This window comes from Rana temporaria, chromosome 4, assembly GCF_905171775.1.
Source record: "Rana temporaria chromosome 4, aRanTem1.1, whole genome shotgun sequence".
Taxonomy (NCBI): domain Eukaryota; kingdom Metazoa; phylum Chordata; class Amphibia; order Anura; family Ranidae; genus Rana; species Rana temporaria.
The window spans coordinates 95,725,297-95,741,467 of NC_053492.1; the positions used below are offsets into that span (position 1 = coordinate 95,725,297).

The 16,171-nt window shown below is 42.6% G+C and overlaps 1 protein-coding gene across 2 annotated transcripts in view; it reads right to left on the reverse strand.

Moving 5' to 3' along the window:
* Window positions 1-16,171, reverse strand: part of ALLC (allantoicase) — a 48,170-nt gene that overhangs the window by 11,661 nt on the left and 20,338 nt on the right. For both annotated transcript variants that reach the window (XM_040348652.1, XM_040348653.1), the window contains 4 exons: window positions 15,081-15,168; window positions 12,129-12,254; window positions 10,653-10,729; window positions 6,888-7,020 (listed from right to left, as the gene is read on the reverse strand). In XM_040348652.1, coding sequence (XP_040204586.1) covers window positions 6,888-7,020; window positions 10,653-10,729; window positions 12,129-12,254; window positions 15,081-15,168 — 424 coding nt within the window. The remainder of the gene's footprint in view (window positions 1-6,887; window positions 7,021-10,652; window positions 10,730-12,128; window positions 12,255-15,080; window positions 15,169-16,171) is intronic.

A 16,171-nucleotide genomic window follows, 5' to 3' on the forward strand; every position in this document is an offset into this window, starting at 1 on the left:
CATTGCTTAACTTTACACCAGCCATGTTAAAGTATGGGCGTCGTTCCCGCTTTGAATTATAATTTTTTTTTTTTTCAGAGTAAGTACGGCGTAAGTACGTTCCGCACGTCGCCATTCACAAACACGTCGGGGCGCCGTAATTTCACGCAAAGCACATCGGGAAAATTGCGAACGGAGCATGCGCAGAACGTTCGCCACGGGAGCATGCCTATATTAAATGGTACACGCCCCATTTGAATTAGGTGGGCTTGCGCCGGACGTCTTTACGATACACGGCCGCAAGTTTACAGGCAAGCGTTTTGTGAATCAGGCACTTACGCTGAAAACTTGCGGCGGTGTAACGTAAACACGATACGTTACGCCGCCGGAGTTCTACGAGAATCTGGCCCATTGTAACTAACGCTTTCTTCTTAGATCAAAGGGATACACTTCCCATGCCTACCCCCCCCCCCCAATGTGGGGTTTCTGTGACCTCTGGTCGTCAAGCTACAACCCCCAAAGTCGATCTTTTTATTTTTTTTATTTTTTCTGAATTTTTTTTTTTTTTTTGGGCAAATGGGCCTATCTTGAGAAAGGGGCCTGGAGCTGCAGCTCCATTAGCCCCCTTGTTAATCCGGCCCTGTGTAAGGGGGTAGAATTATTGATTTATCTCTTGAATTAATGCATTTTTTAATGCATGAGAGTATTTTGAAGTTTTTTTTAGCCGCAGATTAGCATTACATGCTGTTGCATAATCTACAAGGACTCACAAACATCATCAAATATTCACACATGGAAGCCTCTTTTGCATGCACGTTTTAGCACCCAAATTCATAATTTTACATATTTCAATACTAAACCTCGTCTATTATGCAGCTGCCTATCCCTCTAATTTATCTAGATTTTCCTGTAATGATGATACATCTTGTGCTGAATTTTTATCCATGCCTAATTTTGGTAATGTCAGCAAACACAAAAATTGAACTATAAAGCTGGCCATACGCTAGTAGAAGAACATTCATAGGTTTTTCTAATCATTAGTGGGATTAAATCCATGTTCATTTTTGGCTGCAGTGATGAGAAAATTCAAAGGAGCGGCATGACATTTTTTTCTCAAATGAACTGATTTCTAATGCCGCGTACACACGCTCGGAATTTCCTACAACAAATGTTCGATGGGAGCTTGTTGTCAAAAATTCCAACTGTGTGTAGGCTTCATCGGACATTTGCTGTCGGAATTTTGTGTGTAGACAATTCTGAAGCATAAAATTCCACGCATGCTCTGAATCAAATACGAGACGGAAGTCCTCGGTCTAGTAAAACTAGCGTTCATAATGGAGATAGCACATTGGTGACTCTGTAACGGCTGAAAAGCATGAGACTGAAAAGCGCGAATTGTCTCTCACCAAACTTCTACTAACACTAGATTAGCAGAAGGAGCCCAAAGGGCGGCACACTTGGTATTGAACATCCCTTTTATAGTGCCATCGTACGTTTTGTACGTGACCGTGTTCTTGGTGATCGGAATTTCCGACAGCATTTGTGCGACCGTGTGTATGCAAGACAAGTTTGAGCCAACATCTGTCAGAAAAAATCCACGGTTTTGTTGTCGAAATGTCTGATCGTGTGCACGTGGCATAACAGTGAATGTGATTTTCATTTGGGAAAGTCCATTCATTCAAAAAGAAAAAAGAAAATGTTAAAAGCAAATACAATTTTAAAGTATTTGTGAATGAGAGGTCACAGCAATAAGCTGGACCTGCATGGGATAGCGCGGAGGGAGAGGTGGGCTGCCGCGCTCCCCGGGCGGTAACAGCCGGGGATTGGTTCATCGCGGCAGCCCCCCCTGATTGGTCAGCTCGCGCGCGGCATTAGCCCGCGCTGAGCGAGGCTATATAGGGGAGAGGCTGAGGCGACCCGCTCAGTCACGTCTCCTGACGAGCAGCGACGCCCACCTCTCCCTCTCTCTCTCCAACATGAAGCGCGGGACTCCGGACAGCCGTGAGGAGCTTCTTTGCAGGCTCCTGGAGAAGGCGGAGAGCAGGGGAGGGGAGGAGTGGTTGAGGCTGTGCCTGTCAGAGGAGGGTGGCCCTGCCTCGTCCGTTCCCAGCCCAGCTGCAGTACCGACAACAGGCGAGGGCGCCCCCAGGAAACAGCCTGGGAGGAAAAAGAAGTTTAAAGCTAACAATGTCGCTCCTCAAGTGGAGGGAGCCGCAACGAGAAGTGCATCTTGCCAGCAAGGGAGCAGCGCTGCCTCTTCCCCCCCTGCTGGGGGCTCGGGTGAGCATGTTTTACCTGAAGTGGTATTGAGAGATGTTAACCAAATGTCTAAATTTTTAAGTCTGATTGATTCACTGTCTGTCATTGTTCAGCAGTTCAAGGGTGCACATAGTCATGGTGCTGATAATGTTTCACAGGGGGCACGGTGGTCCGGTGCTGATATTAATATGTATTTACAATCAGGTGAGGGTCAGAGTACCCAGGCATGCAAAGCAAGCCAGAGTGCACAGGAGTCTAGTGCTGGGATGAGTGATAATGTACAGGATATGGATGAGGTTGGTGCTGTGTGGCATGAGGCTGGTAACTCCTCAATGCAGGATAAAGATACTACTATCAGATCAAATGTCAGATATTCTCCTATGCATGGTAATGTTTTACCTCTCAGATCTTCAGCTGCTATGGTCAGCGAATCATCCTTTAAAGAACCCCTTCCTTGCAGCTGTCCCCGCTGGGTTTTCATCTGCCCAAATCGGTTAAAGAGAAAATATGGAGGGGTGAATACCTGGATATGCTATCATTATTGCCGTCCTCCAAGGAATTCCTGGCTAAGTCTGATAGACAAACCAGTGAGAGAACAGAGGAGGATAGGAGGAGGGCAGTACCCAAGACCTTCCAAAACTGGCTGCAAGCATTTTGCATTTATGCAGCAGTTATGGGTGAGCGCTTCCCTGGGAAGTGTTCAGGATTATTTCAGCACCTAGATATCATTGCCGAGGCCTTTCGCCACTTTGGCGGCTCCGCATGGTTCTCGTATGACGAGAACTTTCGCCAAAAATTGGCAGTTCACCCCTCATTACATTGGGGTGCCAAAGACGTGGGCTTATGGCTGAACCTTATGCTGCCACCAAGGCCCCAGTTCACCCCTCGTCCCCTGTCCAACGCTCAGAGTTCGGTTCGGAAGGGTGTCTGCTTTGCATTTAATGAGGGTCAATGCAAATTCTTATCGAACTGTAGATATAGGCATGAATGCTGTTATTGCAGTGGGACCCACGCGGCGAGCAGATGTTTTCGCAAAGCTGCCGCAAGTTCCCCTCAGTCAGGATACAGGGACACACATGGGAAAGGCCCTGACACCGGTGAGCCTGGCAAGAATGCGCCCATGGCTAGAGCGCTATCCAGACCTCAGGATGGCGGCTCTATTAACTGAAGGTTTCACTAATGGCTTCCTAGTACCATCTTTCAAGGGCCCGGGTGTGCAATGGTAAAAAATGTATTATCTGCATCCATGCACACTAGCATAGTGCAGGAAAAAATTTCCAAAGAATTGTTGGAGGGTAGGGTTGCTGGTCCCTTTACCGGTCCTCCATTCTCGAATTTCCGGTTATCCCCATTAGGCATTGTGCCCAAGAAGGAGGAAGGGTCGTTCAGGATGATCCACCATCTGTCTTACCCTCCGCATTCGTCCTTGAATGACGAAGTTGCCAACGTTGAGGCCCCAGTTTGCTATGCCTCATTTGATGAGGCTCTGTGCCTTTTGAGACAGGCAGGCCAAGGGTCTATACTGGCAAAGGCCGATATCAAGTCGGCCTTCCGCCTTCTCCCCATGCACCCACAAGGATTAAATTCCTTGGGGTTTAAATTTTTAGGTCAGTATTATTTCGACAAATGTATGCCAATGGGGTTTTCATTGTCGTGTTTTTTATTTTGAGGCCTTTTCCTCCTTTTTACATTGGGTCGTGTCAGATATCATACCCCAGGGCCTCATCCTGAATTATCTGGATGACTTTCTGTTTATAGGTCCTGCGGGGTCGTCAGTATGTATGGAAGCATTGCAGGTTTTCTTTGACGTTTGTCACGACTTCGGGGTACCATTGGCGCATGAGAAGACAGTTTTTCCCACTACTGTCATTGAATTTTTGGGAATTACCGTTGACTCTGAACTGATGGAATTTAGGTTGCCACAACAGAAGATACAGAAGATGAAGTCGATGATTGCAGCTTTTCTTTCTAAAAAGAAGGTGTGCTTAAAGGAGGCCCAGTCTTTGCTGGGGCTTTTTGCTTTTGCGGCCAGAGTCATCCCTATGGCTAGGGTTTTTTCGCGCAGGTTTTCTTTAGCCATCAGGGGCATGGTGAACCCTTACACTCATTTTCGAATTTCAAAGAGCATCAAGGAAGACTTAAGAATATGGGATGCTTTTTTAAATGATTTTAATGGTTCATCTGCTTGGCAACAAGATTTTGTGAATAGTTTTCAGATGGAGTTCTTTACTGATGCAGCTGGTTCTTCAGGATTCGGGGCCTTTTTGAATGGGCTCTGGTGTGCCCAGGCTTGGCATCCGGATTGGCTTCAGAAGGAGATACTTCAGAATCTGGTTTTGTTGGAGCTCTTCCCTGTAATCGTGTCGGTGGTCATTTGGAAAGACATCTTTATGAATCGGAGAATTTTAGTTCATACAGATAATAAAGGTGTCTTTTTCGCCATCAATACGCTGTCTTCTAAATCCGATCCCGTTTTGAAGTTATTGCGTTTCCTTATACTGCATTGCATGAACTGTAACATATGGTTGAGAGCTGAGCATATAGCAGGTAAAGAGAATAACATAGCAGATTCTTTATCTCGTTCACAGTTCAAGAGATTCCGGGAGTTGGCGCCGTCAGCGGATCAACATGGCACCCCTTGCCCAGACTTCCTCTGGGGCTTAATCTGGGACTAATATTCCAGAATCTCAAGGCTTCAGTGTCAGAAAAAACATGGAGGGACTATAGGCTTTCGTGGCACAAGTGGTGCTCTTTCTGTCAACCTTCGGGCTTGGATCCATTATCTGTAACTTCTTACGTGGCTCTGTCTTTTTTGTCCTCTCTTATTCAAGCTAAGTTTTCTCCAGCTTCTATAGGCAAAATATTGGCGGGAGTATCGTTTTTTCTGAAGTTTGCGGGCCTCCCGGCCCTTACTTCTTTCTTCCAGGTCACTCAAGTTCTGAAAGGCCTGAAGAGATCCAGGCCCTCAGCTGATAATAGGCGTCCCATATCGGTCCCCCTTTTGATCGACCTTCTGGGGATTCTTCAGGAGGTCTGTTCATCTAGTTTTGAGTCCCTTCTTTTTAAGGCCGCTTTTTCTATTGCATTTTTTGGAGCCCTCAGGTTAGGCGAGTTTACGGCGGCAAACAGAAGCTCTTTTTCTTTTCTCCGTTTTTCTCATGTCCAGTTGGATGATTGTTCGATTCGCCTTTTTTTGTCTAGGTCCAAGTCCTTTCAGATTGGTCAGTGGTTATCCCTATCTAGCTCTCCTAATGAAGTTATTTGTCCTGCGTTTCATGTTTGGAATTATCTTTCGGTTAGGCCATTTGGTACCAATTCTTTTTTCATTCACGAAGACTTGACATCTTTAACAAGGTATCAATTTTCAGCTGTGCTGGCCTCCTGTTTGAAGCGCTTGAACCTATCTGGGTTCCGTTTTTCCTCTCATTCCTTCAGAATTGGGGCGGCCACCACAGCTGACGCCCTTGGTTTTTCGGAGAGTAAGGTTAAGAAGGTGGGCAGGTGGGGCAGCGATAGGTATAAGATATATGTCCGTCCCAGTCTTCTAACTGTGATTTTTCTTTTTTAAGATTTGTCCAGGACAATCGTCTGGGTTGTAGGACACTCCTACGTGTTCTGGGCTGCCAGGCACTCCGGATCCAGATCCTACTCTTCCAATTTGGGACTGGATCATGATTTATTCTTGATTTTGTGGTCAGGTGTTAGAGGCATGCGGTGGCGCAATGTTAAGGACCACCTAGTTTATTTGTCTTCTATCTGGCCTCCTCCCCAAATCATATTTATCCATGCAGGGGCAAATGACTTGGGTAAGTTTAGCACATGGGACTTGTTATGTGAGATGAAGAGGGATCTCCATTCCATAGCCCTAATGTTCCCGGGTTCCACGTTATCGTATTCCAAGATGGTCCCCAGGCTGTTATGGTCCCCACAAGGTAGTCTTTTTTATGTAGATAGGATCCGTAGGCGCCTTAATAGGACAATCCACGGTTTTATGTCTTCCATTGGTGTTTCCTCGTTTCGCCACTTTGAATTGGAAGGTTTCTTGCCCGGTCTATTTCGTGGCGACAAAATCCATCTGTCAGGCATAGGCCTGGACATTTTCAATATGGGTATCCAAAGCATGATCGAATCAGCCACGGTGGTGGGGGGGCCTCGGCCAGCGGCTTCGCTGTTGGCCTCGGCCGGTGGGGAGTAGTCGTCCAGCTTTGGCTGGATGGACAGCAATTAATTTTATTTTAAAGTATAAGTTTAGCCAAGATGGCCTTTTGTAATTTAATTTATTTATTGATAATTTTTGTAACCCCCCCCCCCACATTTTTATGGATGACACCGTGGCCAATTTTACCAAAGCTAAATAAAATATGTTGTATCAAATTGTTGTTCGGTCTCTTTATTAATACCTCTGTGCTAGCCCATGATGTTCAGCAAGGTATCAAATGAATTTTTCTTCTACTAGTGTATGGCTAGCTTTAATCCCAACCTCAATATCATTGATAAATAACAGCATTAGTCCCAGTACAGAACCCTGGGGCATAGCACTTTAACCCTTGGTAAATAGTAAGTGAAAATGGCAGTTCTGCAATGCCTAACAATGTGTATGAAGTGGCTACCTCTAACAATACCTCTCAGCTCTGTGTGTTTCTAGTTACCTGGGTATATATTGAGGCGAACATGTGTCCATCTTTTTCTTGAACTGACATGTAAGTAATTGTGAGAGCTCTCCTCATATCCTGGCTTTAACTCCACCATTTTTAAAAGATAGTCCCAGTTTTCTGACTTAAACTGAAAAAGAAAAAACACCTGTTACACTTTGAAGGACCTGTTTAAGGTACAATTTAAGCAGCTGGTAACGTAAATTTGGATTTTGCCATTGATGGTGATTTTGTATATAATTAATTTCTTTCCTCGTTGAATATGTTTATTATTACCAATGAAATTTAACTTTCCCTTAATAATATTTCATAGTTACCACTTGTGACCAGCAAGTGGCACAGTGGATTTTTTGTCCACTACCTATTGCCACATTTTTAACCTGTTCTCACTGGGCCCTCTTCTGTGGCACTGCATAAAATGTGCACCAGCAATTGTCCTTGAAAAGTCTTCTAGTAAACAAACAGTTCTGTATATCAGTATGTCTTACGTAGGATTAAAAGAAAACCTTTTTCATTCAGTGGCAGTGTGTGGCAGTGTGTTTTAGGTAGGATAAAATTGTGCTCTATCTTTTCTTGGCCCAAGTAGAGGTACAAACAAAAAATTATTTCTACATATGTAGTATCACCATAAATGTCACACCTATGTCTCATTCTGCTCACAAGGCTCTACATTGACCTTAGGTATGCCTCTAAATATTCTGACTGGGATACGTTTGACATTAGCATTCAGCGTTTTAATCCTCCCATTAGCAATTTCTAACCAATAATGATGATCCTCCTTGGCTGGTTTTCATATATAAGAGAGTGGTTTGTTGTGTGTGCGTACTCCTTATCACGTCACGTATGACGAAACGCATAGGGGGGAGCCACACGCAGGCTACCAGCCAGCCAGCTGTCGGACAGTTTTTTTTATTGGAGGAAGACCTCTTTTCTGGCATTCATGAGATATGCTTTTACTTTTTAATGCACTGTAAGTTTATCCCCCTAGCTCAGCTACTTTTTACATGTTTTACAGAGTGTTAAAAAAAATAGTCTGTTACTTATAGCAATCAACAATGAAAGCTGCAATTTACACATAGATTTATATAAATCATGGCTATGAATTCATCCCTAATCCGATGGCTCAGTCCAAGGTTTCAATTAAACAAAGCCTGTTGAGGCATGCAGACATTTCAGCTAACCCATAGTGATTTTGGAATCCTTTGGCATTAATTAAATATTATTCTATCTATCTATCTATCTACAGTGCCTTGAAAAAGTATCCATAGCCCTTGAAATTTCCAACATTTTGTCATGTTACAACCAAAGACGTAAATGTATTTTATTGGAACTTTATGTGATACACCAGGGGTCTCCAAACTTTCTAAACTGTTTACTGTCCTTCAGACTTTACGAGGGCCGAACAGTGAAAAGGTCCTGACATTACTGGGAAAAAAAATAATGCTGTGTTGTTTGTTTCAATATGAATAATTGTGCATCATCATTGGTGTCATTGGGACCCTTTGTTGGTGTCATTGAGAGAAATGGTTCCCCATCGTTGGTGTCATTGGGAGGAATTGTTCCCCATCGTTGGTGTCATTGGGAGTAATAGTGCCCCATCGCTGGTATAATTAAGGGGAATTGTGCACCATCACTGATGTCATTTGGCCCCATTGTTGTTTTTATAGAGAGAAACTATATCCCATTGTTGGTGTCATTGTGAGGAATTGCCCCCCATCTTTGATGTCATTGGGAGGTATTGAGCCCCATTGTTGATGTTGTTGGGTGGAATTGTGCTCCATCGTTGGTATCATTGGGAGCAATTTTGCACTATCATTGGTATAATTGAAAGGAATTGTGTCCCATCGTTGGTGTCAGTGGGTGGAATTATGCCCCAATGTTAGTATCAGTGGATAGTGTCCCAATGGCCAGATAAAAAAAGGGCCACAGTTGGAGACCACTGTGATAGACCAACACAAAGTGGCCTATAATTGTCAAGTGGAAGGAAAATTATAAATGGTTTTCATTTTTTTTTTCCGAATAAATATTTGAAAAGTGTGGCATTCAATTTGCATTCAGCCCCCTTTAGTCTGATTCCCTTAACTAAAATCTAGTGGAACCAATTGCCTTCAGAAGTCACCTAATTTGTAAATAGAGTCCACCTATGTGTACCTATGTGTAATTTAATCTCAGTATAAATACATCTGTTCTGTGAAGCCCTCAGAGGTTTGTTAGAGAAACTTAGTGAACAAACGGCATTATGAAGGCCAAGGAAAATACCAAATAGATTAGGGTTAAGTTATAAAAAAAAAATCCCAAGCTTTCAACATATCACGGAGCACTGTTCAATCCATCACCTGAAAATGGAAAGAGTATGGCACAACTGCAAACCTACCAAGACATGGCCGCCCAGCTAAACTGACAGGCCAGGCAAGGAGAGCATTAATCAGAGAAGCAGCCAGGAGGCCCATGATAACTCTTGAGGAGTTGCAGAGCTCAGGTGGGAGAATCCGTCCACAGGACAACTATTAGTCGTGCACTCCACACATCTGGCCTTTATGGAAGAGTGACAAGAAGAAAGCCATTGTTGAAAGAGAGCCATAAGAAGTCCCATTTGCAGTTTGGGAGACACAGCAAAAATGTGGAAGAAAGTGCTTTGGTCAGATGAGACCAAAATTTAACATTTTGGTCTAAAAGCAAAGCTATATGTGTGGCGTAAAACTAACACTGCACATCACCCTGAACCGTGAAACATGGTGGCGGCAGCATCATGTTGTGGGGATGCTTTTCTTCAGCAGGGACAGCGAAGCTGCTCAAAGTTGATGGAAAGATGGAGCCAAATACAGGGCAAAACTTGAGACTGGGATGGAGGTTCACCTTCCAGCAGGACAAAGACCCTAAATAAACAGCCAGAGCTACAAAGGGGACTGGTTTAGATCAAAGCATATTCATTTTATAGAATGGCTCAGTCAAAGTCCAGACCTAAATCCAGTTGGGAATCTGTTGCAAGATTTGAAAATTGCTGTTCACAGACGCTCTCCATCCAATCTGAGAGAGCTTGAGCTATTTTGCAAATACAAATGCACCCCACACTTTTCACATATTTATTTGTAAAAAATAATGTAAACCATTTATCATTTTACTTCCACTTCACAATTATGTGCCACTTTGTGTTAGGGTATCACATAAAATCCCAATAAAATACATTTATGTTTTTGGTTTTAAAATGACAAAATGTGTAAAATTTCAAGGAGTATGAATATTTTTTCAAAGGCACTCTATCTATCTATCTATCTATCTATCTATCTATCTATCTATCTATCTATCTATCTATTTATTTAAAAAATAGTAAGATCACAGTTTTTAAAAACATTTAGGCTCCGTTAACACATATGCAAATTGGATGTGAGTTTCTACGCTTCCAATTCGCATGACAGGAGAGTGTGACCATCTCTCAATGTAGCCGGTTCATACATCTCTGGGGTGGCCATGGTCCGCAATAAAAAAAGATCCTGTGCGTCTTCTAGTGCGGATTCAGGTGCGAATTCAGGCACAAATTCGGAGCTGATTCGCACCTGAATCGGTGAACAGGGACGAATGCAATCGCACGTGTGAAGAGAGCCTTACAAAAACAGATGGTCCAAAACCATTATTGTTTCCTTTTAATCAGCAAAACAGGGCATAGTTTACAGACTAGAAATTAATAATGGGCAAGACTTCAAGTGTTACATTTTCTTAGCCCATAGGCTTGTGAGATGTACTGTATGTGTCTTTTTCTCTTACCTTTTCTGCAACTTGATAGTCTTCCTCTGAAGCAGCAGACCCAATTCTGTCCCCACGTGGTGGCAATGCTCTTTTTTCTGAAAACAGAGAACTTATAAAAATCATTCTGCTTTTTTTTTTCTGGTAAGCCTTTTATAATTTAACTATTTGTATTTAATTTTATAATCATAGTAAATTTGCCATCTGTCTAGAAACCTATACACCGTCAGCAAAACATGCAGGTTTATTAAGGATGCCGCTTATGTCAGTGAAAAATAAATAAAAAAAAGTATTCTTTTTGCCTTTAAGTATGAGCCAATTACACTGCTTTCATTAAATGATCATCTGTTGCAAGCATGAATATTTGACTATTAGGCCTCATTCATGTGGGCGTACTTAAGCACACGAGTGCTGTGTTTGTCTGAATTGGGGATGCACAGGTATTCCGTGCATCCCAGTGCTTGCCATCCCATTCATGTCAATTGGGACCCAGCGGCTGCACAGACACAGCTGCTGCTCCCATGTTGACATGGGTCCCCGAATGTACAGTGTTTGAATTCAGGGACCAGCACCCGCACTCACATTCATAACTGTCAAATTAGGAGCAGCGGCTGTGTTCGTGCAGCTGCTGCTGCATCCCAATTAACATGAAATCTGTGCAACCCCATGCATACAAACACAGCTCTCGCATTGGGCAAATACCTAAGTACACTCTTACACACGATCGCGATTTTCGACAAGAAAAACACGTTTTTTTTTCAGCAGGAAAAAGGCTGAAATTTGTATTGCATACACACGGTCACACTAATCTTGGACGAAATTCCGACCGCCAAGAACGTTGTGACGTACAAAAACATACGACGAGCCAAGATCAATGAAGTTCAATAGGCAGTTAGGCTTTTCCGCTTGATTCTGAGCATGCGTGGGTTTTTTCGTGTCGTAATTGCATTCAGACGATCGCGATAGGAACTTTTCCTGTCACGAAAATTGAGATCTTGCTCTCAATCTTTTCTTGGCCAGAATTCTCACAGAAAAAAATTATGACAAATTTGTGACAAATTCGTGACAAAAAGCTCACATCGCACTTTTCTCTTCGGGAATCGCGATCGTGTGTACGAGGCATAAGGTTTAAGTAAGCCCTTTTTTTGTATAATGTTAGAGCTTGGAAACAGTCAGGACACAGAACACATGCTGTTGCAACAAGCTCTATATTTAAAATGTTATAATAAAAATAATAGGAACAACATTGCTTTAGACCCAACAAACCACCAATTTACCATTGTAAAATTACATTTGGAATGCATTATGCATGGACTTGTTGTAGCTTGACATGAAAACTGTGGGTATTCGACCTTGACTGGGACAAGTTATTTTTCTGGGCTGTAACTAGGTAACCAGTTCTACGGGCTGGTTACCCTGACATATTGTTACATGTTTCATCCCCATATCAATGAAAAAAACACCTGATCTGTCCATTTTATGAGAAATATCATTTACCTGGCTCTAAGCATGCAGCTTGGACAGAAATTTGAGGAGCGTAGTTTCCAGTGAAGAATCGTGTGTTCACATGAAATCCATAAATTATCCCTGGAACACCCAGTTCAATAATACACCAATCATGACCTAACAGAAGAAAATGCAGTTTATTATGTTTTTCATTGTTCCACTTGATGCTGTGATCTATACGCAAAGTCCAGTGCTGTGCTCAAATAGTTAAAACTATTCCCTAGTTTGCACATTATTTTGGGGGCAGAGTGCACAGTGTTTAAGTTTTAAACCATGCTTTGTAAATGTAACAATTACAATTAAAGGATGTTACAAGAATTTAAAGTATAATGCCACACACATCTCAAAACCTTCAAAAAGCAATAGTTTTTTTTGCTTTAGAAACGGCAGTACTGTACTGTTATACCAAAAGGGTGCTAATAATCAATAAGATAACATATAGGTTAAAACAAAATCAATAGATCAATCAGCTGTGTAGGAGGATTGAAACTGGGTGAGGAAAAAAAAACATGCTCTACTAGCAAGCTGAGGCCACTGAAGACAGTTACATTTAAGGCCGGCCATAGATGATTTGAAAACCAAATGTTCAGTCAATTGAAAAACAAAAAATGGTGTATATAATTGTGCTATTATTTATTTTGTTTTTCTTTTTAAAAACCCAGCATGTTGAATCAGGCACTTTCAAATGCGATATGAAAATCATCTGTCGCAGCTGGCACACTAATGATGTGAAAAACAAATGACTTAAAGATAGACAAGAATTTTCATTCAGGACAGCCTAAAGCAGGGGTCAGCAACCAGTAGATCGCAATCTACCAGTAGATTGAGGCCAGGTGATTGGTGGATCACGGTCTGGGCTTGCTGACCCACCATTGCAGAGCATCAGAGTGCAATGCAGAGAGACTACTTGTAAAGTTGGAGCTAGAGTTGGGAGCAAGAGCCACATAAGCCGATGCCTCCTCTGTAGTGCCGGCTCCTGTCCCATGTGGAGTGATACCATCTTCACTCCATCTCTTATCCCTACTAGTGGCCTCCAAAGTGGTGCCAGCAGCCAAAAAGAAGAGATCTTCAGGTAAATGTAAAGCAATATACTGGGCATAATAGTATAAGGCTACTTTAACACTGATGTGCTGCAGTTTACCCACACTGCGGGTGCAGTGTACCTGCAACTTTCCTGAGGGTTTGCTGTGCTTAGTCATAGACTTCACTGTTTGGTGCACTTTCTGAATGCAGGAGTTTGGGTGCACTTTGCACTTTCAGAAAGTGCACCACACCTGCAGCCAGTGCCGATCCGCCCTATAGGCTCACTATGCAAGCCGCTTAGGGCCCTGCAAAGCTGCAGAGGGCCACCCAAATTACTATGAGGCCCCCCCTGGTGAGAAGTCATTTTCGGCCCCTCACCCCGCTTCTCAACTCGCTGGCTGTATGGGAGAAGAGGTAAAAAGTCAGCACCCCCCACTTCTCACTTTAATGTAAGATGTCATTAATCTTTAATGTGACGTGTCACTGTCGGCAGCGCCCCCCCCCCCCCCCAATTCTCAACTTTAATGTGACATGTCATTTTTGGCAGCCCCCCCCCCCCTCCCCCCAATTCTCAACTTTAATGTGACATGTCATTTTGCTTAGGGCCCCAGGGAGGTCAGGATCGGCACTGCCTGCAGCATATAATAATAGACTTCTATGGCAAAGCGCAGCTAACCCAGGACGGTGGCAGATGCACTGCGATACACCCACAGTGCAGGTAAACTGCAACACATCAGTGTTCATGTAGCCTTATAGGGGGCTCAGAACAGTAAGGGTTTCATTTACATTTGCAGTTTGGGTGGTAAAACAACATAGTTAAGATGTGTCTTTACCACCTCTGCCCCAACTGCACCCCCTTTAGCAGTGGCCAGGTGTGTACACATATCACAGCTGCAGCAAGAGTTATACACCCTGTCATGGTTGGTGGGTGTAGAACCTGCCAAGCATGACCCATTCAAGTAAATGAGGCCGCACTGAAAATGCCCTGCAACCTTGTGCAGTACAGTTGCAGTACAGTTGCTTTCTCACCACCTGCTTTAACCCCTTGGACCCCACAGAAGAATGCAGTTGCGGGACACTTGCAGAGTGGTCCTATTTACTTGAATGGGTCACTTTTACCAGTTGGTAGCACCGACCAAAAGCAACAGGGGGTTTAATTCCTGCTGCAGAAAATAAACTGCAGGGTTTTACCACCACCCAAATTTGTGTGAAGGGTGCCGATGCTGAATGCAACTAAGGGCTCATTCACAAGTGCAGCAAGCACTGCTGCTCATCTGAAAAGTGATCCAAGTGTGTTTGACAGGAGGTGAAGAGGCGATATGTTGCCTCCTCACCACCAGATTTAAACTCAAGATTGCTGTGCAATGCATGCGATTGTGACACGGTAGTGTGGCAATTACAGGTTTAAATCAGGTGTGAGGAGACAACACTGGGCGACACTGTTCCCGGTGATCTTTTATTTTCCCATGTTGTTCAGGTAGATCTCCACCTCTTTAATGTTGCCTACCCATGGCCTAAAACATCTTACAGGATGGCAAGCATTAGCACAGCAACAAGATATCTCACAGGCAGACATTTCAAGGAAGACAGATGTTTTCAGACGTGCTGTCCAAGCTCAAAGGTGGAGCATGGTGGAGGTTTTGAGGCTGTAATTCTACATAGACAAAGTACTTTTACCACACAGTTGCAGCCAGATTTGACAAGGACTTTATCCAGAGGATAAAATTATAGCCTAGGCTCTGAGTAGGGTGTGGCTGTCTTTCAGAAATAATTAAGATTGTGGGTTTCCAATATAGTTAAGCCCAGAAGGAATATGAAGGGTCTACATTAAGATAAGCCGTTAAGCCTTACTTCTTCTCCCGTCAGGTTTATAAATTGTAATAGCTAAGAGGCAGAGCCAGGAATATATATACTTCTTACCTGGAATTCTCTTCCTTCTTGTCTCCCAACCATCCATCCATTTGCCATATTCTGTAAAGAGGCCAACTTTAAATTCTGGGTCATTTTTCTAAACGACAAATATAAAAAATTATTTCAGGAAATGCATTTTATTTCATGATGCATTTGGTACCAAATATAATCATGTATTTTCTAATGTGTTCATTAAAGATCATTTACCCATAAAGTAAAACTAAAGGCAAATTTTTTTTTTTTTTTTGGATTGAGTAAGGGAAGGTTAAAGCCATTTTTTATTTTTTTTTGCCATGTGTTCCATTGCAGACATTTCCCTTCCCTTCCTTTCCAATAGCCTAATCAGAATGTGAGAGGGAATCTCTCCAAACTAAGGGAATCTCTAGTTGTCACCAGAGTCCCCAAAACTAGCATCATAATCCCTTCTATTACTGTTCTGGTGATAAACTAAAATTTGGGATTTTCTTTTAGTTTCACTTTCAGTGATAATGGTAAACAGGACAAACAGAGAGGGTGAATTTCTGTAATGGGGGCACAGACATTAGGTCATCATGTGTGCACAGAAAATCGTAACCACTAAACCTATCTACACTGAAGTTTAGTGCATATGGTGCAGTCCTAGTTTGCCATGCATTACATTTAAGTAATGTTATATACAAAAAGTGCTTCCCTTAAAAGGCAATATGTGAATTGGCCGTAATCTTCTCACAGAAACGTATATCCTATAAACCAATATAGTGTAAAAACATGAAATAATTGAAAATAAAAAGTTCAAGTCATATATATACAAAAGTCCAAAGTAGAAAAATTCCAGTGTAGTTGAAGTGAGTATATATCAAGAGTGATAGTCCATGTATAACACCCAATGTGAATATCCACCATCAAAGATGGGTATTGAGCTTTCTGGAACATATTGACTTAGATACCATAGTACTAAGTCAACAAGGCATATGTAATCCATATATTGATTATGGGGTCCACAATTCTGTCTAGGCCATTGCGTTCTACATGTCGTTTCCTTATTGGATCTTATGACAGGGTTTTATCTTTGGATGTGATGTAAGTGTTTTACTTTTTAAAATAAATTAATCAAATACAGT